Genomic DNA, 24,761 nt, shown 5'->3' with positions numbered 1-24,761 from the left:
ATTTACGCATTGCGCATATTTTTAGATAATTACGCTATAATTTACAATGTTTACAATGCTTGCTAATCTTAAATCATATTTTCATACTTTGATAAATAAGTGTAAAATGATTCTCCTGCGTGATCCTCGTTATTTAAAGAACGACTTGCTCAATAATATCCAATTGATATATATTATTCTCTCACTGTTACTACGTGTTTGCCCCTTGCACAATGCCAGGCAACAGGCAATAGGAACAGGAAATAACCAAAAAATCGCTAATTACAACCTAAAAAATATTCGAATGCTATGATTGGTTGGCAACAGGCAATAGACACAGAAATTTCCAACGTGACGGAAACTCTGTGTCTATTTGCCTGTGTCACTGTTTATTCTGCATTTATATATACATGATTTCTAATTTCTATTCCCTGTTCCTATTGCCTATTGCCTAGCATTGTGCAAGGGGCTTTACGCGAACTTTTACTTCTGTATAATAGTAACTTACGATAAAATTCACTACGCGTAAACGAGTAATTCACTCCGTTATTTACGCGGAGGAATTATTGTAAAATAAGTTATTAAAGTAAACGCTTCCGTAAACATATAGTACGTAAGAACTAACCGCAATAATTGATTATTAATTATCAACGATTATATTAATTGCCGACGATTAAATCGTTACGCAATAACAGCATTTATATAAGAAAAATCTCTTGAAAGAGCGAACCGAGCGCGAATCAAGTGCTCGGCAACAATCTCATGACGCAAAAACTTGACGATCTTCTTTTAATATTTTTCATTTACCACGAACAGTATCATTTAACACCTTTCAGGACGATCCTAAACTTTCATCGACGCTTTAAAGGATAGGAAGGTTTTTTTTATTTTCAAGCCTCTCATTTATACGGGAAAACAGCTGTGTGATCAAATGTACGAACTAATTTCCCTCGATAATTCGATTTCAAATTATCATCAGGGCGAAAGATCCGGGAGGGAGATACTCGGTACGTGTCAAGCAGTCTTCAATTCCTGTAATCTGTGGCGAGATTGTAGTGGTTCGCAATCTCGAAGGATCCCGTCGCTCTTCAAACTGAAGGATCGAACTCCCGGAATCCGTGAAATCCGTCGCTGGCCCGAAACCGCGGAGGGTCAAGTCATCTACCTGTTGTATACCAAAGATCTCTCTCGCGGAAGGACGTTCCCCACAATCCCCACCCCCCCCCTCTCTCTCTCTCTCTCTCTCTCTCTTCTCCGACCGACAGAGGGCCGTTGAGAGTAAACAAAAGCGAGTCAGCCGCGGCAGTGGTCGTCAAAGCGAGTGTCGAGTGTCGTCGGCCGCCGAGCAGAGAACTGATAACCGATAGAACCAAACCAAACAGAACGGTGTCGCACGCAGGTGGTGTAACGTCGCACGTCTCTACGTTGAACGTAGTGAGTGTCGTGTCGCACGCGCGCGAGTGCCTTCTTCGTGCCGCGAGTTCCCGTGTCCTCGTCCTCACTCCTCCGAGCGATCGCGAGAGGCGGCGGAGCCCGCCAGCACTGCCAGCAGTCAGTGTCAGTGGTTCCGCGGTTCGTACCCGATGAGATGCGGCGGACGACACGGAGCGTGGCGGGATCGTCAACGGCGAGTCGAGGACGGGAATAATAAGGACGAGGTTGTCGAAGGTGGCCGGTGGAAATCCGAGGATCGCTCCGGCGCGGCGTCGAGCGGAGCTCCCGCGGGACTCGCGATTTGCTTTAGTCGCGTTGTCACGGCGGGCCAACTGGAGCGAGTGTGGAGTCGCGAGTGAGGTAAGAACGCGTCCTCCCACGACAGACATCCCGTTTTTGCTGTGAACGCGAAATCCTTGGACGAGGACGCATGACCCCGTCGCGAAACTCGCGAATTTTCTGCGAAATTAGGTTATGTTTTTGCGCGATCGAGCGGGTTTTTTTTTTCCCTACTCGGGCGCACGGTAGAACGTATATCAAACGTATGTACCGTGCGCCGTTGCTCGATAATTGCGACTTTAGGCTTTATCCACGTAGCGTGTAAACAGGAAGAGTTTCCACAATTCTTGGCGATCGTTATCGTTGTGATTGCGCTGCAATTGACGAGGCGCGCTTAATCGCGGGGCCTGGTAGCCTGCACTGACGTTGTCGCGACAATGCAGACAATTGCGACCAGTTGCAATTGCGAGAGATTTCGGAGAAGTGCGTGCGAGAGAATCTCACGGGAGCAAGTCTCTCTCACGAACGTAACAGAAATGCGCAGAAGTCGGCGGCGGAAGGACTCGCGTGTTTGAATAATATTTGATGTGTAAATATAGGCCTGGTTCGTTTTCACCGCACTTCTGAATTATAGTGCAATAAGTTAGGATGAAAGAAAATATATTTGTTTCACGAACAGGCTTTATATTTAATTAAGGCGTATAAAAAAGTGAAAACTCACTCATTAATATTCTTATTAGAGCTAAGCTGTTATTCCTTCGTGTTGTTATGTGTATATGCTATACGTATGTACGTGCACGATGCATAATGATATTTTAAGCGATAGCTTATCTTTGCGGCGAATACTATTACGCAAATTCTTTCCCAAGAGGAATTTTTTTTTATTTATTTATTCTGGGCTTCAAACTTTACGTGTAATGAATTTCTATTGGGTCCAAATTTCCAAATGATTATTACACAGCAGGAAAAAATTATTCTTGATTTGAAAATATCTTTAGTTTCAACGGAAATTTTGAAATGAGATTATATTGCGTTAAACGAAGAAAACTTGGTTGAATGAAGTCATATGGTTCAACCGAGAAAAAAATGTTGATATAAAAAGTTGAAATAAGAAAATTATATATCTTGCTTATATACGAAACAATCTATATCTTTTTCTTATAAGAATTTCAACTTTTTATTTCAACTTTTTTTTCTTGGTTGAACTATATAATGACTTCATTCCACCAAGTTTTCTTCAAACAAGTTTAACGCAATGTAATCTTATTTCAAGATTTCCACGTTAAAACTAAAGATATTTTCAAATCAAGAATGTTCTTTTTTTTCTGTGTACATTGTTATAAAATGATATTCATCTCTAAGCTTTCGCTCATTGTCGGATTTCTTGAACGTGTATTGTCCTTGTTCTTAAATTCAACTTGAATTTAGCGTTGTATTCAATCACTTTTGATGACACGGCAATTGCAAATTTCAAAACACGCGTTTTCAAATGAATATCGAAATTTTTAAACGATTAATCAATCAATTCGTAGTGTCAAATTATACTCAATTTTGAGTCATTTTTAACTATTCCTGTAGGTTGCCACTGCTTCTACTCGATATGTCGTTAACAATGTTAATTCAACTAAATGGAGTTAAAATAATACTGTTTTGTGTTAAAATAATAAATTTCGACACACATGGTAGTTAAAAATAATGAAATGTTATTTAACTCAAAATTGGAGGTTTAACGTACGTACCCGTACCGTATCCGTATCGTTAACATTAGACAAGGATGGAGACAACATTAGACAAGGATGGAGACAATAGGTATCCTTGTCTGATGTTCTGTTTCGTGCACGGTACGGATACGGCACGGCTGTGTCTGAATCGACCCTTAAAAAGTATAAAATAATACTTTTAAGAATCCCTTTCAATTTTTTGAAATTGGTGCAAAATGAATTTAGTAATTATTAATTTGGCGCCGACTTCAAAAATTGAAAGGAATTCTTAAAAATATTATTCATTTTGCACCAATTTCAAAAAATTGAAAGGGATTCTTAAAAATATTATTTTATACTTTTTAAAGCTTTTTTCAATTTTTTTTTATTTTTCTGTGTATTCTCGTTCTCACGCTTGAATCCAGCATTCTAATTGCTTCTGGTGCACGTGTTTCTTACGTGCGGCTCCGATCATCGTCGATATATGCATAAAGTAGCCAATCGTCGAGAAATCGCTGTTCGCTAGATAGCCAATCGTGCGCCACGGTCATATATCGTTGGTTCATCGCGACTATTATTAAGTTTGTCCTTAACAATCGTCAAGACTATCGCTCGCGGATTGCCAGCTCGTGTCGCGCGGAGTCAATCCGCGTATCTCGTGCGGGGTCGCGTAACACGGGTAAAACGAGGCATTTAAATTGAAATCTCGCTTCGACTCGCCTCGCCTCGCCTCGCTTCGTCTCGCCTCGCCTCGCTTCGTCTCGCTTCGCCTCGCGTAATCGCGCGGTGAAAGTCAAGTTGGGAGTGGCTCGATTTTAAAGTTAACGCCGATTTTCGAATGGACGGGATGAGAGGGAGCGAAAGAGCACACCTCCGCGTCCGCTCCGGTAAGTGGCCGTGCGTCTCTCGCGGCCGCCGCGCACCCGAAAAAGGTGAACCATCGCGCATCGGTAAAGATTTCCTGCGTTTCGCGTCAATCGCGTCTGAAGCTGAAACGCGTACTTAGCCGACCGAGTTTCGACTCGAAACTCACACACACGTGCGATTTCCACGAACGACCAGATCACCTGAAATCACATGCCAGCATGTGCCACGAGATTTATAGTTGTTATTATTTACAAAAACAACTTGTTATTATTGTTTCCTGGCAAAATAATTGATACGTCTTAAAATGTAGACCCCTGAAATTTATTCATATTATATTATGTTTCTAAACTTCCAAAATTTTTAGACTTAACTGCGTATACTAATTATTATATTATATTACCATCTTGTTTGTCACAACGCGATCTGCATCCGCGAGTTTTATTCTTTTATTTGTTGTCGAGTCGAGCCTTTGTTGATATGCAGTTATTTACAACTTTTATTAGTCACGCTGTTTAACCGTGATAAACATTTAGCTGGACGTTATATAACCTACGTAGTTGTTATGTTTATTTTACCTTTTGGCGCTGTTGCGCCAAACTTGCTCGTCGCTGATCGGCTGAAACGCGAAGATAAACGTATAGTATGTCAAGTCAGTACTAAGTTAAATTTTTACGTATAAACAACGCTAGTTTACGTACCTGAACGACGGTCTATAAATGATTCAAATAAGCGAATAATAAAAAAACAGCCTCTACTTCTTCTTCCTGTTTTCTTATTGAGATTGCCGATAAAATGTAGTTCACACACTCTAGATATAATGCACCTATTATTATTATTATTATCACAAAGAAACGATAAATATCAGAAACGCCCATCGATGTCTCATTATGAATAAGCCTCGATAAGATAATGCGAGGTTATCTCGATTATAATAGCACGTTTCCTTTTCTTGCGTGCAAAATTAGATTCACTACATCAGCACGAAAGTAAATATAAGCTTAGCTTAACATGTTGCCTACTATGTGTTATCGTATGCGCCATAGTAGAATTTTCATTATCATAAGTACACAGGATGAACTACTTATAATATTAATGACAAATATGATATGACAAAGTAAGACTATATCTTCATGGATTGTATTGAATAACGTACTTTTTACTTTACATTTTATTATTTGGCTAATTTGTGTCATTAGAATTTTAGGTACATTTTTTTCACAAACGTTTAAAAAAAATTTCGAACCGATCATCAGTGATCAGATCACCAGAGCGCTATTGAAAAGTCGAGCACCGGATGATTATCATGATAATCGACGTGTTAACGGTGATTAATTTTGTTTTTCTGCTTCTCTGTACAACATAGTTCATTACGTTTCCGCGAACAGCGCACTGAATTCCAGAATAAATATAACACTTTGCATAATAATTTGCACGCGACATTATATGCGAATATTAATATTGTATTTTATGTTGCATATTTTTTTGTACGACAAAACATTTAGATATATACATATTTATTTACTTATTTATTAAATATATGTATTTGATATTAAATAATTAAAATATATTTATGGATTATTATACATATAGTGAGATTAATATATCAACAAGTAGCAAAGAACTAGCGATTAGTATTGTACTTCATTAATTTCAGATTTTATTTTTTTCAAATGTCAGTAAAATAATGGTCGATGCTACATAACTTCCTCTTTGGTAGATCGATTTAAATCAGTGTGAAGATAGCATTCTTGGATCGATAACATAGTGTCATTAGCTCTACAATCTACATAATACCACCGATTGTCAAGAGTGTAACGTTAATCAGTCCCTGGTCGATGTGTTACACACATATTCTTTCTATTGTTATCATCGGGATTTGCTGCACACATGGTTTTTGCAGATGACGCATGTGATCGAGCGGGATCGCACTGCTGGGATTTTCCAGCACTGCTGTTCTATTTATATTCGCTTTTTCTATTAAGCCATTAATGTTAATAATCCTCTGACGATCCCACCTTTTTTTGTCTACCTCGTGACTACTCGTGTCTTGTATTAAATGCACGATACTTGATATAAAGAAACGCAATTTAGCTTCTTACGTTATGTTAAAATGTGTTTAAATTATGCAAAATGTAAACATATCTTGTGACACGAGAGAGTATCAAAGCAATCTCTGATTTATTATTAAGTAAAACAGAATTAATAACGGATTAATTACGGTACAATTATATAGTCAAGCTGATCTTGATTAGAGATACTTGAAACGATGCGGGAAGAGCCTTGACAATTTTTTTTCCAAATCTTTTTAGCGTTATTTGCAATGTCACGAAATGTCTCGCGCGTGTCGCTTTTGCACATTTGTCCATCGCACTTTTCAACGTTGGCTGCATAAACGATTAAAAATGACGCTCTACGTGTCCTTCACGAGCGCAACAGTAACGTACCACATAGGAATAGAAATACGGCTTACGCAATTTCAAGAAAAAGAAACGAAAGGACCTTTCATGGTTCACTGGCACACGCATTGGTATTCTTATTTCATTTCGAACAGAAATCGGCTCCATTCTGTATACAATCGCGGTCGCTTGGTGGAACAAACCTGATTATGCATCGCCTGACATCAAACGCACGCTATCGTCTCGCCGTTTCATCTCCGTTTACGAAAGACATATCGTAGGTGTATACACTCGCGACTCGCGATAATATGAATATGTAAATTGCGACGAGTTACCGCATAAATGAGAGAACGTATGATAACAGAGGTAGTGTTAAGACAGGCACGTATCTACGAATACGTAAATGCGAAATTAATATCATCCGCAATAAAAGGCCAAAATTATCTTTGTTGTTTTTACTTCAGTCTTTACTTCAACCTGTATTATTATAATTTTATTGGAAATTATAAAATTCATTAATTTCAAATTGTAGCGTAAATATTTAAAATTTACTTATTTCGAATTAGCAGCATCAATGTTTTTCGTTAAAATTTGTTTTTAGAATATAATGCTTTGCAGATTAACGCTCTTTCGCACATGCAGTTCATCAAGCATTCAAATCGATTGTAATTAGCACGCTATATTTTTTGAAATCTCCATATCCCTTTAAATAATATATAAAAGTCCTTCGATATTAAATTCATTAAATGAAGTTGAGGACAGAATATACTTAATCTTCATTTACACGAAATAATTTGGATCCCCTCCGAGGGTTAAAGGAAAAAAAATGCCATTCGTGTGGAAATATCTCGCCTGGAAGGCGAGTACCCGGTCCGAAAAATCATGATTACCAACCCCTTCTAACGCCGGGCCGTAACTGCGCCACTGTTTTCACATTTGAGGAATATTGGGTGTGCTAAACAGAGACCGTGCATTACCTGACAGCGCGCAACCACCAGTCGAGTGGTTCATTCGTCCCGTGGATGGCGTCGCCGTGCTCCAATACGTCAGTCTATGTTTGCTCGGCCGTCAACGAAGACGACGAGCGACGCGAACTGCGAAAACACGTTTTGCAAAGTGCCGCGGGAAAACAAGATCGTCTCTGAAATCGCGAAGAAACTCACGCAAAATACTTATAACTGCGTTGCACCGACGCTGAAAAAATATAACAGTGATGTGTAGTTAAGATTTTACCGTAGGTTTGACTCGGATAAATTTTGACGATGAGAAGTCTTGAGACTGACATTTTTTCTTTTTTTTAATAATTTGGGATAGGCTCCCTTCGCCGTGTTTCCAACTGGAGCTTCCAATTTTTTAGCACAAATATTGAGATTATTGGCATTATTACGATTTGGTTATATTCAATATTTACAAGCTAAAAATAATTGCAAATCGTTATTTTGCCTTTCAGTTCGATTCTATTGCGTGCATTTATATAAAAATCCACTTGTAAAAAAGGCATGTAAAGTATTGATACTCGTATTGAAAAAACCACGGTGGTAATTTGGTATAAAATTTTGAAAGTTCTCGTCTAGGTTTTTGTTAAGATTACTTTCACAACTATACATTTACATATTTTCGCACAGATCGATTAGCACGTTTCACGAGAGCTCTTCTACTTGTATTCTTTACGATATTTTTTGCTCCTGGAAAAATACTCTCAATTATCAAAAGCAATTGACATTGGGCCCGCGAAGGAAAATTTTTAACGGAAAGATTTAGCGCGACCACAATCGTATATATTCATTAGTCTTAATGGATTAAAATTATTAGTTAAAAAAAAAATGAAACGATTTGTTTCCGATCTCGGTCAATGACACTTCGACGACCAGCTGAAGATCGTGTTACTTTACTTGTAGAACAAACAGACATCAGATAACCGAGTGTAATAAGGTGTGCAAATTTATTCCGCATGAGACTGGTAGAATAACGCTATAGAAGAAGTTTATTGCGCGAAGGATCAGAAGTCAAGATGATAACGGTACCGATATCAGCCTCCAGTCCCTACAGGTCTTACAGCGACGGCAGCAAAGTCGCTAAGGAGCCCTTGGTCAGGGCATCGGAAGATCATGCTTCGCCGAATGCGCAAGTACGTGTGCACTTTATTTAGCGACTGGTACAGTCGCGAATTCAGCCACGATCTCTTTTTTTTTTTTCGAAGCTCGCATTCAAATCGTATTTGATACGATCCTCTGTACATACTTTGGAGTTACGTAAATTGCGTAATTACATAAATACGTCTGTGATAGGTAATGATGTAGCGTGTCTGTTCACTTCTCATTGATAGTTTTAGTGAAACTGCATGCTTCGGCGAATCATTCGGTCATACATGACCGCTAAAGTTATTTACGTAATTTTATTTTCTACTCGTGTCTCTCTGAAGTTGGACGTAGATGAAGTATAAACAGCTTCCGCGTTTTTTTTCTCTTTGTCTTTTTATCTGTTTATCATTATCAGACGTTATCAAACGAGTGAGGCAATATTTGATAATATCAATTGGCAATGTTAAGAGAATTTGGACAATTTTTTCTGTCGAAACTTCTCTTCCGTATCGTTTTAATTTAAGTATTGTTTCAGATTAATTCTGAAACGCGCGCGCGATTTCTTTTACATTTTCAGAATTTTCATAATTTTTCTGAAATTGAATGAACGTCGCATAAATGTAGATAAACTATTACTTGGAAAATCTTGTTTACTTACATCCTTCGTCCAGGATGCCGAGAAATTTCGCTGTAATTGCTGATGACACGCGCGGCAAAGGGTTAATTAAAGCTAACCCGGTGCTACCGAGTGGAACGTGTCGCTTCGATACGTCACGGCGAATGACGGCGTTATTAATTTTCTTCATTGTGTATTCATCACCTAGATTTCTTATCACGGAATCTGCCAGCCATCATTATCGCACACTTCACCGCTTTATCGTTGCCAAAGATTGGTAATCGCAAGTGACACTGAATTAAAGCTTATCTGCTTTTCTCGGAGTTCACTTTGCATTACTCACTGCATTTCTTGTATCCCAACATTCCCAACACATAGCGATTGAAAATCAAAAGATTGTGCAGATAACACGTCACTGATGGAAACGTCACACTGAGAGAAAGGTTTTGTTACCATGTGAACAACCAACATTTTTTTGCTGCAAAAAACGAATTAATTTTGCAATAATAACAAAACCTTTGTTACAATAGCAAAGTTCAGCAAAACTTTGCTATGGCAACAAAAATTTTGCTATTATTGCAAAATTAATTAGCTCTCGCAGCAAAAAATGTTGGCTGGTCACATAGTAACAAAACCTTTCTCTCAGTGCAAAAACGTGCATAGCATCTATTTCTTTTTTTTTCTTCTTCGTTTTAGCGATAAGTTTTGCAAACTTCCACCTAGAAATTCGCAAGAAAAGCGTCAAGATTTGCTTTAATAATATATGATAACATTTCAGGATCCCTATAATACCATTTGAAAAATTACTCTAGATTATGCTCTCTCGTTTCTAAATTATTATATATCCCGTATCTATTTTTCCTTCCTTCCGCTATAGAGCGGAAAGGCGTATTTTTGTGAAACCGAGCGTACAGCGATCTAAATTTACATCGCCGGACAAGCGACGTGAAATCCCAAGTCGGCCTGCCAGCAACCGTTGACTGACCGTGTTCCGATTCCCTCGTAAGAAGCATGAAAGCTTCTACCGTCGACATTCCTGTCCGAATTGCCGGATTCTTCGATGCGTTTGCATACTCGTTCGCCGCGAGATTTAACAGGGAAAATGCGCATTATACAAATTTTCAAGCTTCCCGTTCTGACGCTTATTTTATTCATAGACGGAATTCCCGGAAGGTCTGGCCAAAGTCTGGGTCGAAGTCCCACTAATTCTCGCCAAAGTTCCAGTAACACTGAGGGATGAGATAATTTTACGTAGACACGTAATCGCGAAAATTGGCAGCGAGTTCGCATACGCAAGCGCGTCGCATATGGAGCAGTGGAGCACGCACTGCATGCGAGAGTTCTGCAGAGTTCTGCCTATAACTTGGCAATGAATCCTCTCAACGCGGTTTACATCGGGCTTAATTGTAATACAGAGCCTTTATACGATCATGCCCCCACGCGATGCTCGTCGATACGCTTGCACGTGTAACGAGCAAACATTCGATGACCGCTGCACTCGATAATTGCTACCTTGTTAGTCTAAAAACCCGCATTAACTCTGCATGTATAAATTATTGGGAGCAACTGAAACTGCATCATCTATCGTAATCGCATTCGTGATGAGAATTTTTAAGTGGCGATCCTCGTGCACGCTACTTAGGAACGCGGTAATAACTGTGAACCGGACGATCTGACGGTAAAATAATTCGATAATTGATTGATCGAAGCGTTTATTTATCGGCAATAGTTCTCGGCATGAGCTAATGGCCTCCTAGAAATGCAATCTATTAATATTGTACATAATAAACATTTAATGGAATAACGTATATATAAAATTTCTAAATAGATCGTCCGATCTTCTATCGTGATCAGTGTCGGTTTTTGTTTGCATCCGTGAGGGAAGATAGGGATGGAAAAGATGATGAAGAAAAATAAGAATGAGCAAAAGAAAGATGGAACGTAAGACTGAAAGAAGATTACGAATTGAAAGAACGTTGAGAAACACTGCACTCTACAGACTAATATTTTTTTTTCTCCTCGTTTCGCCAACCTCGTGTTTACTGCATATGCAGATGACAGTGGGCGATGGTAACCGACAGGATTTTTTTTCCGAGATCGCTCCGCGTACTTCTCTGCCACTGCCGGTCACGTACAACGATATATCGACCGTACGTTACACGGAAAAATTTCTAGGAAATTCGATTACTTATATCTATATATGCATCGAGAAAAATACTGGTAGATACGTTTCTTCTCAGCATATTTACTTCGCATATTTACTTCGCACCGTTTCGCATCTCAATAAATTACCATCGTCCCAATAAAATTTCGAAGTCCATTCGAATATTTATTGCTCCACTTCTTACGACGGAAATAAGCTTTACGTATAATATTAATACTCGTTGATTTATGCCGAGATTTATGCGGAATTAATTTAACTAAACTTTCAGATTCAATCACGTTAAATTTATTTATAATTATTATGTATAAGTTATATCTCGCTTTAATAAACGGAGTTGACATTTTATGGGTGAATAGTTATATATGTATAAACTCTCTACTGACAGTTTAGAAGTGCAAACAAATTATAACTTCTTTGTCTTCTGTACATATACACATAACGGTTGTTATGTTAACTCTTTAAAAGTTTCCATCGATTTACATAAAAGCAAGTTCAAATATCAAATGTGAATGTAAATGTAAATGTGAATAATTTTACATAAAATTCATCCAATATTACACGAACAGATTTCATTACGTGAAACTATTATAAGATATTATATCGTTACCGATAATATTCATAGCGCTTAAATAAACTTAACCCAGCTCGCAGGTGAAAGTTCAGCCATTTGTGAACGGATCAGGACAATATGCCTGCATAATCATATACGGAGCGTTATTTCCTCTAAAACACAAGATGTTCTGTCTAATACTGCCAACACTCGAGTATATCCAGATATCTCGATTACATCTATAGTATCTTGTATTACTAATTATTTTGCAAGAGACAAAAGAACGAAGTTCCGACTTTAATAATCGTCAAGGCTTTTCGACCAAGGTGACGCTATGTAATGTTCTCGATAAGTTAATTGTCGCTGACCAACGCAACATTAAATTCTATTTTCGAGGACCCCATTTTGATGATTGCGTGACAAATGTCGATCGAAAGTGACACAATTATTCCATTACCACTAATTATTAGTAATCGATGCATCGTTATGCTTCTCATGTGTGTGCATTTACATCATAATCATCGTGCTTTCAGCGCGCGACTGCTAATGAGGCATCATACAGCGCGAGGTCGCTCGTGGGAGAAAGAAAGACACTAATGATTCTTTCCTTGCGTCTCCGACATGTGGTTGAGGGAGATTCGCGCGAGGAATAAATTAGCTCTCTTCGCATTTCCGACCCTTCTGCTATACATAATGACTGTCAGTGTAGCGTACGAACTCTTCAGGTGCAAAAAGCGTTGTTCGCGGTATGCTAAATAGTAGTCGGCCGCGACGATAAAATGCGAATCGCGTAACGCTTTTAAAGCGTACAGCGTAATTACACGTTCTCGCAGATACTTTTTTTCCTGCGCTGCTCTGTGCGATGCAATTTTGCATGTGGAGTCACGCTTGCGTAATATTCTCGGAAATTTGTGCTAAATCGAAATCTAGCAAAAAGCTAGATACATACAGATTCGATAATTATTAATTGTTGCTGACCAACGCAGCATTAAACTCTATATTTTCGGGGACTATTTAATTGCGTGATAAATGTCGATCGAAAGGGACACAGTTATCGTGATACATTATCATGATACTCAATAAAATTTACGTAATCGTTTCTACTTGATTAAACATACGCGTGTTAATGATGTCTTCAACAAGGTTGATGCAGTATGCAGTCGAAACGAAAAGTACACACTGTTTCAAATTATCTTTTTTATATTGGCTTAATATTGTTTAATTTATTGCACTCGTATCTTTGCTAGCTGCTTTTTATGCAACAACCTTGACGCACCTTTGTAATTTTTCATGCGTATTGTAAAATGCAAGTAGACATAATCTTTTTTTCGTTGTATGTGAAAACGTTACATTAATCCTTCTAGTAAAAGCGGAAAAATATCTTTTAATTACTGGCAACGTCATTAACATTGACATTAAAATTTGTGTATATGTTTAACACGTAAATATTTAGATTCTTAGAGAATTATGCTAATTGTTATTAAGTTACTTCACAACACATAAATACTTAAACCGGCATTACTAAAGTGAAAATATGTAGTACGATTATTAAGGTAGGATTTATTAACTCCAGCTACTAAGAGGTTAAATCGTAATAACATGAAATGGAGATATTTTAAGTCAAGTTTAGTTCTTTGACTCAAATTATATCAACAAAATTGTCAAAATTATTTAAAAATTTTTTTCCTTAACGTAGTCATCTACAGTTTCATAATGGTCACACCGGGGTCAAAACGACTCCAGCGACTTTAATCGGCTGCCGTCTTTAAAGTTTTTATTATTTTGATTTGAAAAAATTACTGAACCTTCTTGAAATGTTGTAAAACTTGCCGCAATATTAACCCTAGAGAGTCTTTATGAATTTTCTCATACGTGAAAGGCCAAGCGGGGTATAAAAACACCCCAAACTTGTACCGCGTTTATAATGTTTCTATTTGTTGTTAGACAACTTTATAATAGATAATTTTGTTTGTTTTTTAATAGGAAAGACGATAGTAGTCATCAATTTGCGGTAGTAAAAAAAAACAGTAAAAAAATTTCGAAAAACAAAGAAAGAACAAAAAATTCGGCTAAAATGACTATTTTTATTAAAAATGCTGTAGTTTTTCATAAAATTCACCGATTTTAAAAATTCCAACGAATTTTGAAAGACGAATAGACAACCTTCAAGGGCATGTAAGCGATTTTTTCGTTTCTTAAAAAAAACATATTTCTTTGAACGTCTGAAGTAGAGGAAATGACGAAAAACTGTCAGATGGGAAAAATCGCAAGAAATGGAAAGTAAAACAGATTCTGTCAATTATTATTTATTTGAAAGGTAGTCAAAAGTTATAAAAGTATATGGAGACAGTAAAATTAACTCCACAAAAACTTTACAAAGTTTTAATCAGTTGCTGTGCAAGAACAGCAAAAATGAAATAATTGACCGAATCTTAAAGAATTATATATGAAACAGGGGTAGAATTTTCCGGGGAGTGCTATAAAGTGTATAATTTTTCATTATCGATTTTTACAAAAAATCTGAAATATACTTTAATCTGGTAAAAGTCGAACGTAAACGGCCAAAGGGGGTACTGCGTCACCCCAAACGATTTTCTTTTTCGGTTTTCAGCTGCTGCACGGATCTAACGCACTTGCTGAATGACGGAGGTCGACTGCCGGATGACTAAACTGAATTATGGTTAGGGTCTCGGTATGAAAACTAACCTTCCTAAGGCAGGGGCGCAATTTGAATTTCGCGTGGGGTGACATATCACCCCAGAAAGACTCTCTAGGGTTAATTTTGTTAATTATTTAATATTTACATACTGAAAAAAAATCACAAAGTAAGTGTAATATCGTTAGTGTAAATCTGCTTTGAAAAATTTATGGGGTCATGCTAACCCCTAGTGACCACGAAGGGTTAAAGATAGATGCAGAGCAATTGAAAATAAGATAATACCTAGTCTGTCAATCCCGCCTTAATAACGTCGATTAATACAACTATACAGCATACAGCAACTAATTAAGGACTTATTCGATAATCCTAGGAAGAAATTAAACAGAATCAAAGCGTATTGTTATTAGGTACATTATTTTATAGATTGCACACTGAGAAAAAAATGTTCTGCATTTTGGTAAATATTATAGATTGCATACACAACTGTGACTCCATTTACTAAATTGAAGATTTTTTTTGTGCAATTGGATGTTGAAATAGAGCTTCTTTGTTATCAACTCTCCTGATATTTGATTAAGAGTGGAGTCATGCGAATGGGAAAGAAACAACAAATAAATTTTTTATTCTCACAATTTGCATCACGCTCGTCCTTGAGCAGAAATATATCCGTAAACGAACGGTCAAGTATATCTTCGCGATATCGTCTCAATTGAAACGAAACTCGGCTTCACGCACGCATTAACTTTGCTCTCGCACGTGAATCTAATTGCCATCACGCTCATGGCATCGATTCGTCGATCATCGGATGACGTATGCCAACAAAATTAATTCGATCAATTGCGATCGAGAGACAAAGTCGAATGTATTAGCCTCAACGCACGCAAAGTGCCAAGTGCCAAGTGCCAGAAGAAAATAGCATCGGGAGAAATAGTTCAAACGTCTATTTTCATCGCCCGGCGAATTGCTTTTATTGAGAAAAATATGTGCGCGGCTTTTAGATTGGGGGAAAACCGAATGCCCCCCTTTTTTTATCCTTCTAAAATGAAAATCACAATTCTAGTTTTGCGAAACGTATGTAGGTATTGGCAAAACGTCATTTCAATAAACAATACAATATAATATAATATCCGAACATTGATAAAATGTCTATAAATTATATCGTAAAACTATAATTATATGTTCACATCTATTTTTATTTTTGCTTTCTCCTTGTCTCGATCGATTAATTATTATTTCACGTTGATGGGGATTGTTCCGAAAAGGCCACCCCTCCGATTGGAATGAACCTTTGTCACAAAATGGCCATAACACAAGAGATCATATTAACGTTATCTATATTAATCGGAAAATCCCTAATGACGTACGTGTGACGTCGAGCATAATGAGAAGTTAAATAAACTCTACGAAGGGCCGCTTCCATCGGATACCAATAATGGCAATAATACTGCACAACTTCGCGGAAGCACAGGAGAGAACATAACAAAGCACGTGCCTTAATTGGATACGAGAAGCCCCTCTATTAATTGTCTTCTTTCTGTGTCACTAAACAGGCAAACTTTCTCGGTATCTGTTCAAATATACACGCGATAGAATAGCTTTTTGAATGAATAATCGCACTCGCAGGAGGATCATCATTCGTTATGCAGACCCTCCACGTCATTAGAGATTGTGATTATTATTATAAAAACCAAGTGTTTACGACGTTTACTTTATTGTCGTATATAATAAGTATATAATATCGCCGCGCCGCATTGTCCTGTCCTCTGTAATTTTCATTCGCGTGCTATCGGCCTTAAAGAACCTCATTAGGAAAATTATGTCGCTCTCAATCCCACATCAAGAATATGAATAATAACGTCCAGTGTGAAAAAAGATCAAACGGACTCAACGGAAATCAACTGATGTATGTCGAGGAAAAGACTCGTTCAACAAAAGTTCCTTAAATAAAAAGTCATGAAAACATTTATATAAAAATTGCTGCGAACTAAAAAAGGGACAAAATAAATATATTTTATATATTAATATATATAATGCTACTGAACGCATAAAGATTTTTTTTTTAATTCTGCGACATTTATCTTCTTCATCCTATATTGATTATACTTCAGGTTAATTTTTCTGTTTTCAACAATCCCTAAATTAATCGCTTTTTTTACGGTATCTAAATTAGATCTCCGAAAATTTCAATTTACTTTTATTTTTATTACGTCTCTCTTCTTCTTTCTCTCTCTTTCGTCGTAACTTATTATAATTTTCTTTTGATCCACGCGCCGAATCTTTGTTATTGTGCATTCTAGAGCTAAATTAAAGTATCTTTTCGGGCGAAGTCCAGCGAAGTCACAAAGACGATGTGCAGCAGATGTGGAACGTGGGAAGAAATTAGAAGGAGAGAGAGAGAGTTCTTTCGAAACAAAGACGGAGGATGAGAGAGCCATGCAGTCCACGAGTGCTGCTGAAATAAGTTATTTCTGTCCACGGCCATCAGCCACGTTTGATGCACGTTTCCTTGCGAAATCCGTTTAGTATATCAATGGTCCCGTCGTAACGTTTTGTATCTCGGAATATTTCTAAATTCGGACTTTCTTCTCGGGCGAAAATATTCTCTCACACGGGGAAAGTTACAGATAATTAATATTTGCGAATTTACATTTTTTTATAGCGCAACATAGTAAAAATTGTAAGAGTAAAAGTCACTAAAAAGATAACAAACGTTTTATTACTCCAAGTTGTTCTTATATAAATGAAATAACGAAAAAAAGTGAATAAAACAAAGGATTATATATATATATATATACCTTTAATGTGATACGTATCATTTAAAAAAGAAAAAATTCAGTTATTAATTAATCTCAGTTGAAACAAAATCAGTTGTTTGTACTTTTTGTTCCTTTTTTTAAAGTATTTTTTCTTGCAACAATATTCTGATAATAGTAAATTGCTTCCCCCTTTCTTTCTCTCTCTCTCTCTCTCTCATTTTCTCAAATAGACGCAATTTTTTGACGACAAACGCGTCGCGTCGGTACGATTAATTATATAACGCCGTGATGTTTGTTTCTTTTGCAGAGTTGTAAAGGGTCCTTAAAAGACATGAAGGAACATTCGGCAGCCCAACGAATGGAGAGAGATAAGGACTTGCCCCAGCGGTCGCAGAGCAACGCGGCTAGCTTGACATCTATAGGTGCCGATATATCTCCGAGTTCTTCGCAATTCTTCGAAGTAATTATCCCTTTTTTATGTCTTGCAATAGTATAATTATGTAGGAAAATTCGATTTCATTATATGGAACTTCAACACATAAAACGACATTCCGGAAGTTTACTTGAAGCTGAATTAAGAAGAAGATTTGGCTATTATCTAATCTTCACTCGTGTTTTAATTACTTAAAACTTGAGAATTAATGATATCTTGACATTTTCTTACACTTGGATTTCAGGTATTCTATATCGGCAAGATCAAAGTATCGCATCCGAAAGTACCGGAATCGTTCATTGACGACGCCCTGATAAAGTTTCGCGTTCATGGACTCGAAAAATCAAGATCGTCAACGAGCAATCTTCTGGCAGATTGCCAACGGCTGAAACGTCAAGCTATGATGTCTTCCATTAATAGGAGAAATAGTACGGTAAGAATGCTTTCTCACCTATCGAGTAATTCCGTTTTAAACATTCGTGATATGTTGAATCAGAAGTCATATAGCTATAATAATAAAAATTTTAGATTTTGGCACTCACCAGTCTCTCTTTATGACGGACAATGCTGTGAAAAATATTTCTTGTACTTGTCTTTAGAGTCACATAGTTGTCACAAGCAAACAAATGATTGGATTTTCACCAAGTAGAAGAGGAAATTTACCGTTACATTTTCAGGAATCTACCGCTAGTGAATCAGGCAGTATCGAGAACGTGTCGGGAAACAGTTTAATTCCAAGCGTGAATCCGCTTGGAATACCGCCAGTTTTAAGCGGGTCCGTGGAGACTTTTCCAAGAACAACCGCCAACCCCGCAGAAAACGATGGTCGTGATGAGAATCGGACGTCCGAATCTTCCGCTAATACTAAGATCACTGTACCTGAAATCATGCGAAATCGCGCAGCGTCCACTGGCAGTGTTTTAAACGGCAGAAGAGATTCTATTCTTAAAGGAAACGATGATCACAATCGCACTATGGTTTTTCAGGTGCGGATATAAAAATATTTTTTTTTGTTTTAATTGCATTTTGTTTGTATTGATATTAATTATTCTACGATCGTTATTAATATAAAGTCACATATACTACATTAATAATTGAACATAAATAAAAAAGTTTATTTAACATAAATAAATTGTATTGATATAATAACAAAAAGAAGAAGAGAAAGAACACATTTAATTTCTAGACTTATTTATCATACATAAATTTTATATTTCCTAGGTTGGGCGATTTGATCTGAGATTGATTAGCCCTGATAGAAAGCAGGTCCTTTTGCACAAACAATTAAAAGATATAGCCAGTTGCGCGCAAGGCATGAAAAACCCCGAGCACCTTGGATTTATTTGCAAAGAATCAGAATACTTCATCGGGTATGTCTTCAAATGCCAGTCTGGATCAGTCGCAGATGACCTTGTTGCAGGCAAGATTTTTTAGTTTATCTATGACACAGTAAGACTCATGCACTATTATTCTTATTAGAATTATAAATTTGTTATGCTAATAATAATTTTTATTTTTCTTTGCAGCGATTAGTCAAGCGTTTCTTACGACTTGCGACGTTGTAAGAAAGGAGAAGTATCCTGTATTTTCTTGCGATCACTGTCCTATGTACTGGTATAATAAATTATGCCAAGAAATTGAAGGTAAAGATTTGTATTTAAGAATAGTGTGTATTTTTTCACTCAATTTTATACGTACATATCATTTTTAGGACAAAATGATAGAAGAGTGCAAAGTATTATCTTTTCCCGTATGGAATTATTGCCGGAAGACGAGCAGGAGATCGTTGTGAGCAAGTATAAAGGCGCCGAGGCTGCGGGTAACATTGGTGCAAGCTCCTCGAGTCTACGAGAGCAAAATCAATTCTTAATGCGACTATTGCGTGCTCATTGCGAGTCAAAACAAGCTAGACATGTACATGATACGGCTGAAAATAGGTAATGTGGTATAAACTAGATATATATAAGTACAAATCTCCTGTTAGTATCAAAATATATTTTGCGAATAAAACACTCTGACATGATGTTTTACATTGCAGGAGTGAATTTCTCAATCAATATCTAAGTGTCGGCGTTGGTAGCACGATATTTATGAAAGCAAAACGCTCTCTTACAAATAGTTTTGACAATCTCATGAAGAGAAAAGGTTCGCGTGACGATTTTGGCTTAGGCCCGCAATTGAGAGATACGAATCACTTGAATACGGGAATACAAAAGAATGGAAGTCAGAGTCCAGATAATTCGCGACAGTCGTCTATATTGGACATTTCGCCGGACTCCAGTAGACCGAGATCATTGCGTGTTTCGCCTGAACAGCAAATAGTTGTAAATAACGGACCAAAGAGTTCCATGATGGACATGTTAGTATAATTTTATTGGAATTTTTTGTTAATATTTTTATCATTTATTTTTTACTCGTTTGTTATATTTCTCACAGCTTTTTAAAAGTTGGTAATTCACCAAAAACGTCCCCCACGGAGATTGATGGAAATAACACGATACAACCTAATAGTTCGTGGCGGCAAACGATACTAAACAGAGTTGTGACGCCGAATAAAGATCATAACGCTACAGAAATTGAAAAAATCAATATTCTCAAAAATCCGGAAATATCCGTTAAACGTAGATCGAAACAAGAATTGCGAGATTTGTGGAAGAAAGCGATCAATCAACAGCTAATACTTATAAGAATGGAAAAAGAGAACGCAAAGCTTCGAGGTAAGCTTAGAGGACGCAACACTCCTGTATCTGAAAATATGTTTATTTTTTTTTATATTTTATATGTATTCATGTTGTCTAAATTACCTAATAAAATGTCAGAACGTCAAGAGGAGGCAACGGTAAAAAGGATCAAACTCGAATACGACGAGCTTAGTAGCTGTGCGCGTGAAGTAATGGAAGTTTGGGATCTTCTTGTTAGCAAAGAATCGCGAGTCTCTACTAAATGTGATAATCAAATGCTTTTACACGCTATTAAGCAAGGTAACGAGAAATTAAAATACATCTCAATCAAGCATTATGTATATTTCTAAAATTTGATATTTCGTTTAATCTCTTTATATATAAAATAAATTCTTTTGAATATAGGTGTACCGAAGGGAAAAAGAGGTGAGGTTTGGCAGTTTCTAGCTGAACAGTTCTGCTTGAAGCAACCGCCTATAGACACTCAAGAGTTTCCAAATTATAACACACCCTATGAACTTCTCCTGAAGCAACTCACATCTCAACAGCATGCTATCCTTATCGATTTGGGAAGAACTTTCCCAAGTCACCCGTATTTTAGTTCACCCTTGGGACCTGGTCAATTAGCACTTTTCAATTTATTGAAGGCCTACTCCTTGCTAGATCACGAAGTCGGTTATTGTCAGGGCCTCAGTTTTGTCGCTGGAGTACTTCTATTGCATGTGAGTGTAATTTTAAGTTTTACATTACTCTCCAATAATTTATCTAAGAATTTATTCAATAATTTTAGAATTTTGCATTCTGTTCTACAATAATCAGTTTTTTATATAAAATATTATTTCTTAATTTTCTTAGATGGCGGAGGATCAAGCCTTTTTCTTATTACGGCATCTAATGTTTCGCCGAGGACTGAGAAAATTGTACTTGCCAGATATGGCAGCATTGCAATTACACTTATATCAACTCTCTAGGCTGTTACACGATCGCTTGCCAGCTATTTACAATCATTTCGACAAACATGAAGTTTCACCTACTTTATATGCCGCTCCGTGGTTATTGACGCTGTTTTCCAGCCAATTTCCTTTAGGTTTTGTAACCAGAGTTTTTGGTAAGATACATTCTTGCATTTAACACACACACACACACACACACACACACACACACAATAATATATATTCGGTTTATAAAGATGTTGTGATATAATTGATTTTACTTTTTTAGATTTGCTGTTTCTGGAAAGCTCTGAAGTCCTCTTCCGTGTATCGGTCGCATTATTAGAAGACCATCAAGATCAATTATTATGTTGCGATAGTTTTGAAGAAATTATGGAGTATCTCAAGGTAAAGTTATGATATTCTAATCCTTAATATCAATTATAAGAAATAAAAAATGAAAGCAATGACAGAAACTTGGAAGAAATAAAAAATGGAATAGTGAATTTGTATAAATATCATCGGTATTATATTTCTATTCTTAATTCCAGACACGTGTGCCAGCAATAGACAAACAAAGCTTAGATCGCATAATGAAACGTGTATTTTATCCCGACTTGGAAATCACAAAACAATTGAACGAATACAGAGTAGAATACCAAGTGCTTCAAGAGGAAATGTTATCAGTGAAGCCACAAATGGAGAATTTGGAGAGATTTAAATTAAGGAATAAACAACTCACGCAAGAAGTTGCGCAGCTTAGCGAACAACTTGAGGTAATTCGAGAAACATTTATCAAATATCGAGATTCTTGGTACTTGAATTTTAGAATCGCAATTTTGAAACAATGATAATCACATATTCATTTAGCAATTAATAAATATATTGTCGATATTAAAGTGCCATGTAAAATACAAAATAATTGCAGTTAAATATATGAGAAATTATGGATCATGCATTATGAAGGCAAATCTCATAAAATTAATTTTAGATATAATTTTCTACCCTTAATCTAAATTTTACAATAAATTCACCTCATTTTTATATGATGTTATTCTGTTGCCTTTTTTACTTCTCTCTTCTCTGTTATTATCGCCATAATACTGGAATTGTATTACAGATTACTATGAGCAACTTGCACAGGCTCGAAACGGCGCGTTCAATGCAACAAGCGACTATCCACAAACTTGAATCTCAGAATCGCAGCCTTGAAGTAACGGTGGCCACATTAGGCGCGTTTATTCAGCAATTAGCGGATACACGTGCCGATATCGAAGTCCCTGGTGAAGTTCGGAGGATAATCGCACAGCTGAGTATGGTCGAGAAACGACGTAATGCTGGCACCAAATCATATCCTTTAAAAGTCATTGAGGATAACAAGCACGGAATGATAAAAAGTAATTCGACTGGAAGAGAATCTCAAAATCTTCTGAGGAATAACAGCATGGACACACCGTTTCCTTTGAAGTCGACTCTGAGCCAACCCAATTTAGCAACGAAATTAGAGAAAGTCTCTTCGTTCTTTTCGAACTCGCACAATCACATACAGAGGCAACGCGCGCAATTAGCGGCTCTTAGAAACGAGTATTCCGAACAAGTGGTAAGAGGCAACAACGATGAGAATGATCCTAAAACAGTCAACATCGATATTCAAATTACGGATACTATGAATCTGGCAAACAATCCGCTTCCACAGAACGAGAGTAATTTAAAGGTTCCAGCTACCAATTTGGAGAAATCGATATCGTTACCACTAAAACTCAAGTTGAAATCGTCGAAGTCGGCGTATGAATTAGGCTCTGTAAGAAAGGTTCCCACTAGCAAACTCGAAGTTACAAGTAATGATTCGTTAACAAATTTGACAGGAACCATACATCCACTCGATACTTGTAGCGATGTGAATTTCCGGTTTAGCGGAACCACGAAACTAAAGTCTATCAAACCCGTGAAATCTAGTCAGAGTTGTCAGGAAGATAGTAGCAAACAGAAGCCCGAACAAAACTCCGATTCTCTAAACAGATAACAGTTACTTTCAAATACGTCTTCAAAGAGCATCTTATCGAAGAGAATTTTCATAAAAAATATATATTTAAAACGATACTGGTGATGAGAAGCTTAAAGTAAAGATTGCATCTTTATATTTGATTACTCATTTCCGCGTTTTTGAACAGGCAAGTTTCAAAACTAGCTAATTTATATGTGCGAGAGAGATAAATGATTCTTTTCTATTCTTATTCAGATCTGACGTTTGGCAATACATTACAATTTATAAGAGCGAAATATTCTACTGAAACAATATTGAACATTATATTTGAAAATCTCGCAGGTGCAGGTATATAATCGATTGAAAATCCATTGTTTCAGAAAACAAGATAGATATGAAAATAAGGTATTAAAGAGACCAGTGCAACCAGTTTCAGATTGCCAAAGGAAGTGCCAAACTTTCTCTGTGTTAAAATATATTTTATAGTAAGATAAAAAACGATTTTAGTTACTCTTATTGTTAGAGATAAATACGTAGATATGTATGTAGATAGATAATGTACTACGTACATATATATATATATATATATATATATATATATATACATATATACACATGTGTAGATGCAGTTGTATCGTTGAAAAAATATTGATAAACCCATTAATGTATAGGCTGCTATATATGCACTGTAAGATTCAAAGAACTTAAGTATTACTATTTTTGCACAAAACAAGCCTTGTGATATCAGGGATAGTTACATATATACATATATATATATATATATATATATATATATATATATATATATATATATATATACATATACATATATATATATGTATGTACTGTTCTTTATAGTACAGTTTTACCATCGTTGATACTTGCGACAGTAGCATTAGCGATATTTAACATCCATATCAAATTAGAGCGTTGTAAATTAGAGAATAGTATAGATCACTCAATCTTTATAAAAAATAACCAAAATTGACGTTTTGACAGACGTTAATGTGAAATAGAGGTATACGTAAAGATGATAAAATTATATTTTGTAGTATTCAGGTCTCTGTAATATTTTATCAGTTAGTGTGATTATACATATATAACTGTAGTGACATACTATTTGTAACGAAATAATGCAAGTAGGTATATAATCATATCTTATGACGAAAATAAAGATATCCTATATGTAATTGTTTGTTATCATAGATAGTATAGTATAGATCATATTTTGTATTTCGTATTGCAAACTA

General features: G+C 36.5%; 1 protein-coding gene across 3 annotated transcripts; it reads left to right on the top strand.

Moving 5' to 3' along the window:
- Positions 1-1,246: 1,246 nt before the first annotated feature.
- Positions 1,247-24,701, top strand: Plx (PTB_TBC1D1_like and TBC domain-containing protein plx). 3 transcript variants are annotated; one of them, XM_071772328.1, is made up of 16 exons: positions 7,695-7,889; positions 8,554-8,783; positions 17,789-17,941; positions 18,159-18,347; positions 18,592-18,900; positions 19,136-19,334; positions 19,441-19,557; positions 19,626-19,851; positions 19,953-20,273; positions 20,351-20,631; positions 20,734-20,895; positions 21,001-21,317; positions 21,451-21,703; positions 21,817-21,935; positions 22,079-22,303; positions 22,648-24,701. In XM_071772328.1, the coding sequence occupies exons 2-16, from the start codon at positions 8,667-8,669 to the stop codon at positions 23,548-23,550; spliced, it is 3,891 nt and encodes a 1,296-aa protein (XP_071628429.1). In that variant the 5' UTR covers positions 7,695-7,889; positions 8,554-8,666; the 3' UTR covers positions 23,551-24,701. The 3 variants fall into 3 exon arrangements, with proteins under 3 accessions (XP_071628431.1, XP_071628429.1, XP_071628430.1); XM_071772329.1 differs by having other exon boundaries at positions 8,527-8,783; XM_071772330.1 differs by lacking the exons at positions 7,695-7,889; positions 8,554-8,783 and adding an exon at positions 1,247-1,773.
- The last annotated feature ends 60 nt before the right edge of the window (positions 24,702-24,761 follow it).

Source organism: Temnothorax longispinosus, chromosome 3, assembly GCF_030848805.1.
Source record: "Temnothorax longispinosus isolate EJ_2023e chromosome 3, Tlon_JGU_v1, whole genome shotgun sequence".
NCBI classification, from domain to species: Eukaryota; Metazoa; Arthropoda; class Insecta; order Hymenoptera; family Formicidae; genus Temnothorax; species Temnothorax longispinosus.
This window is presented reverse-complemented; position numbering and strand designations above follow the sequence as displayed.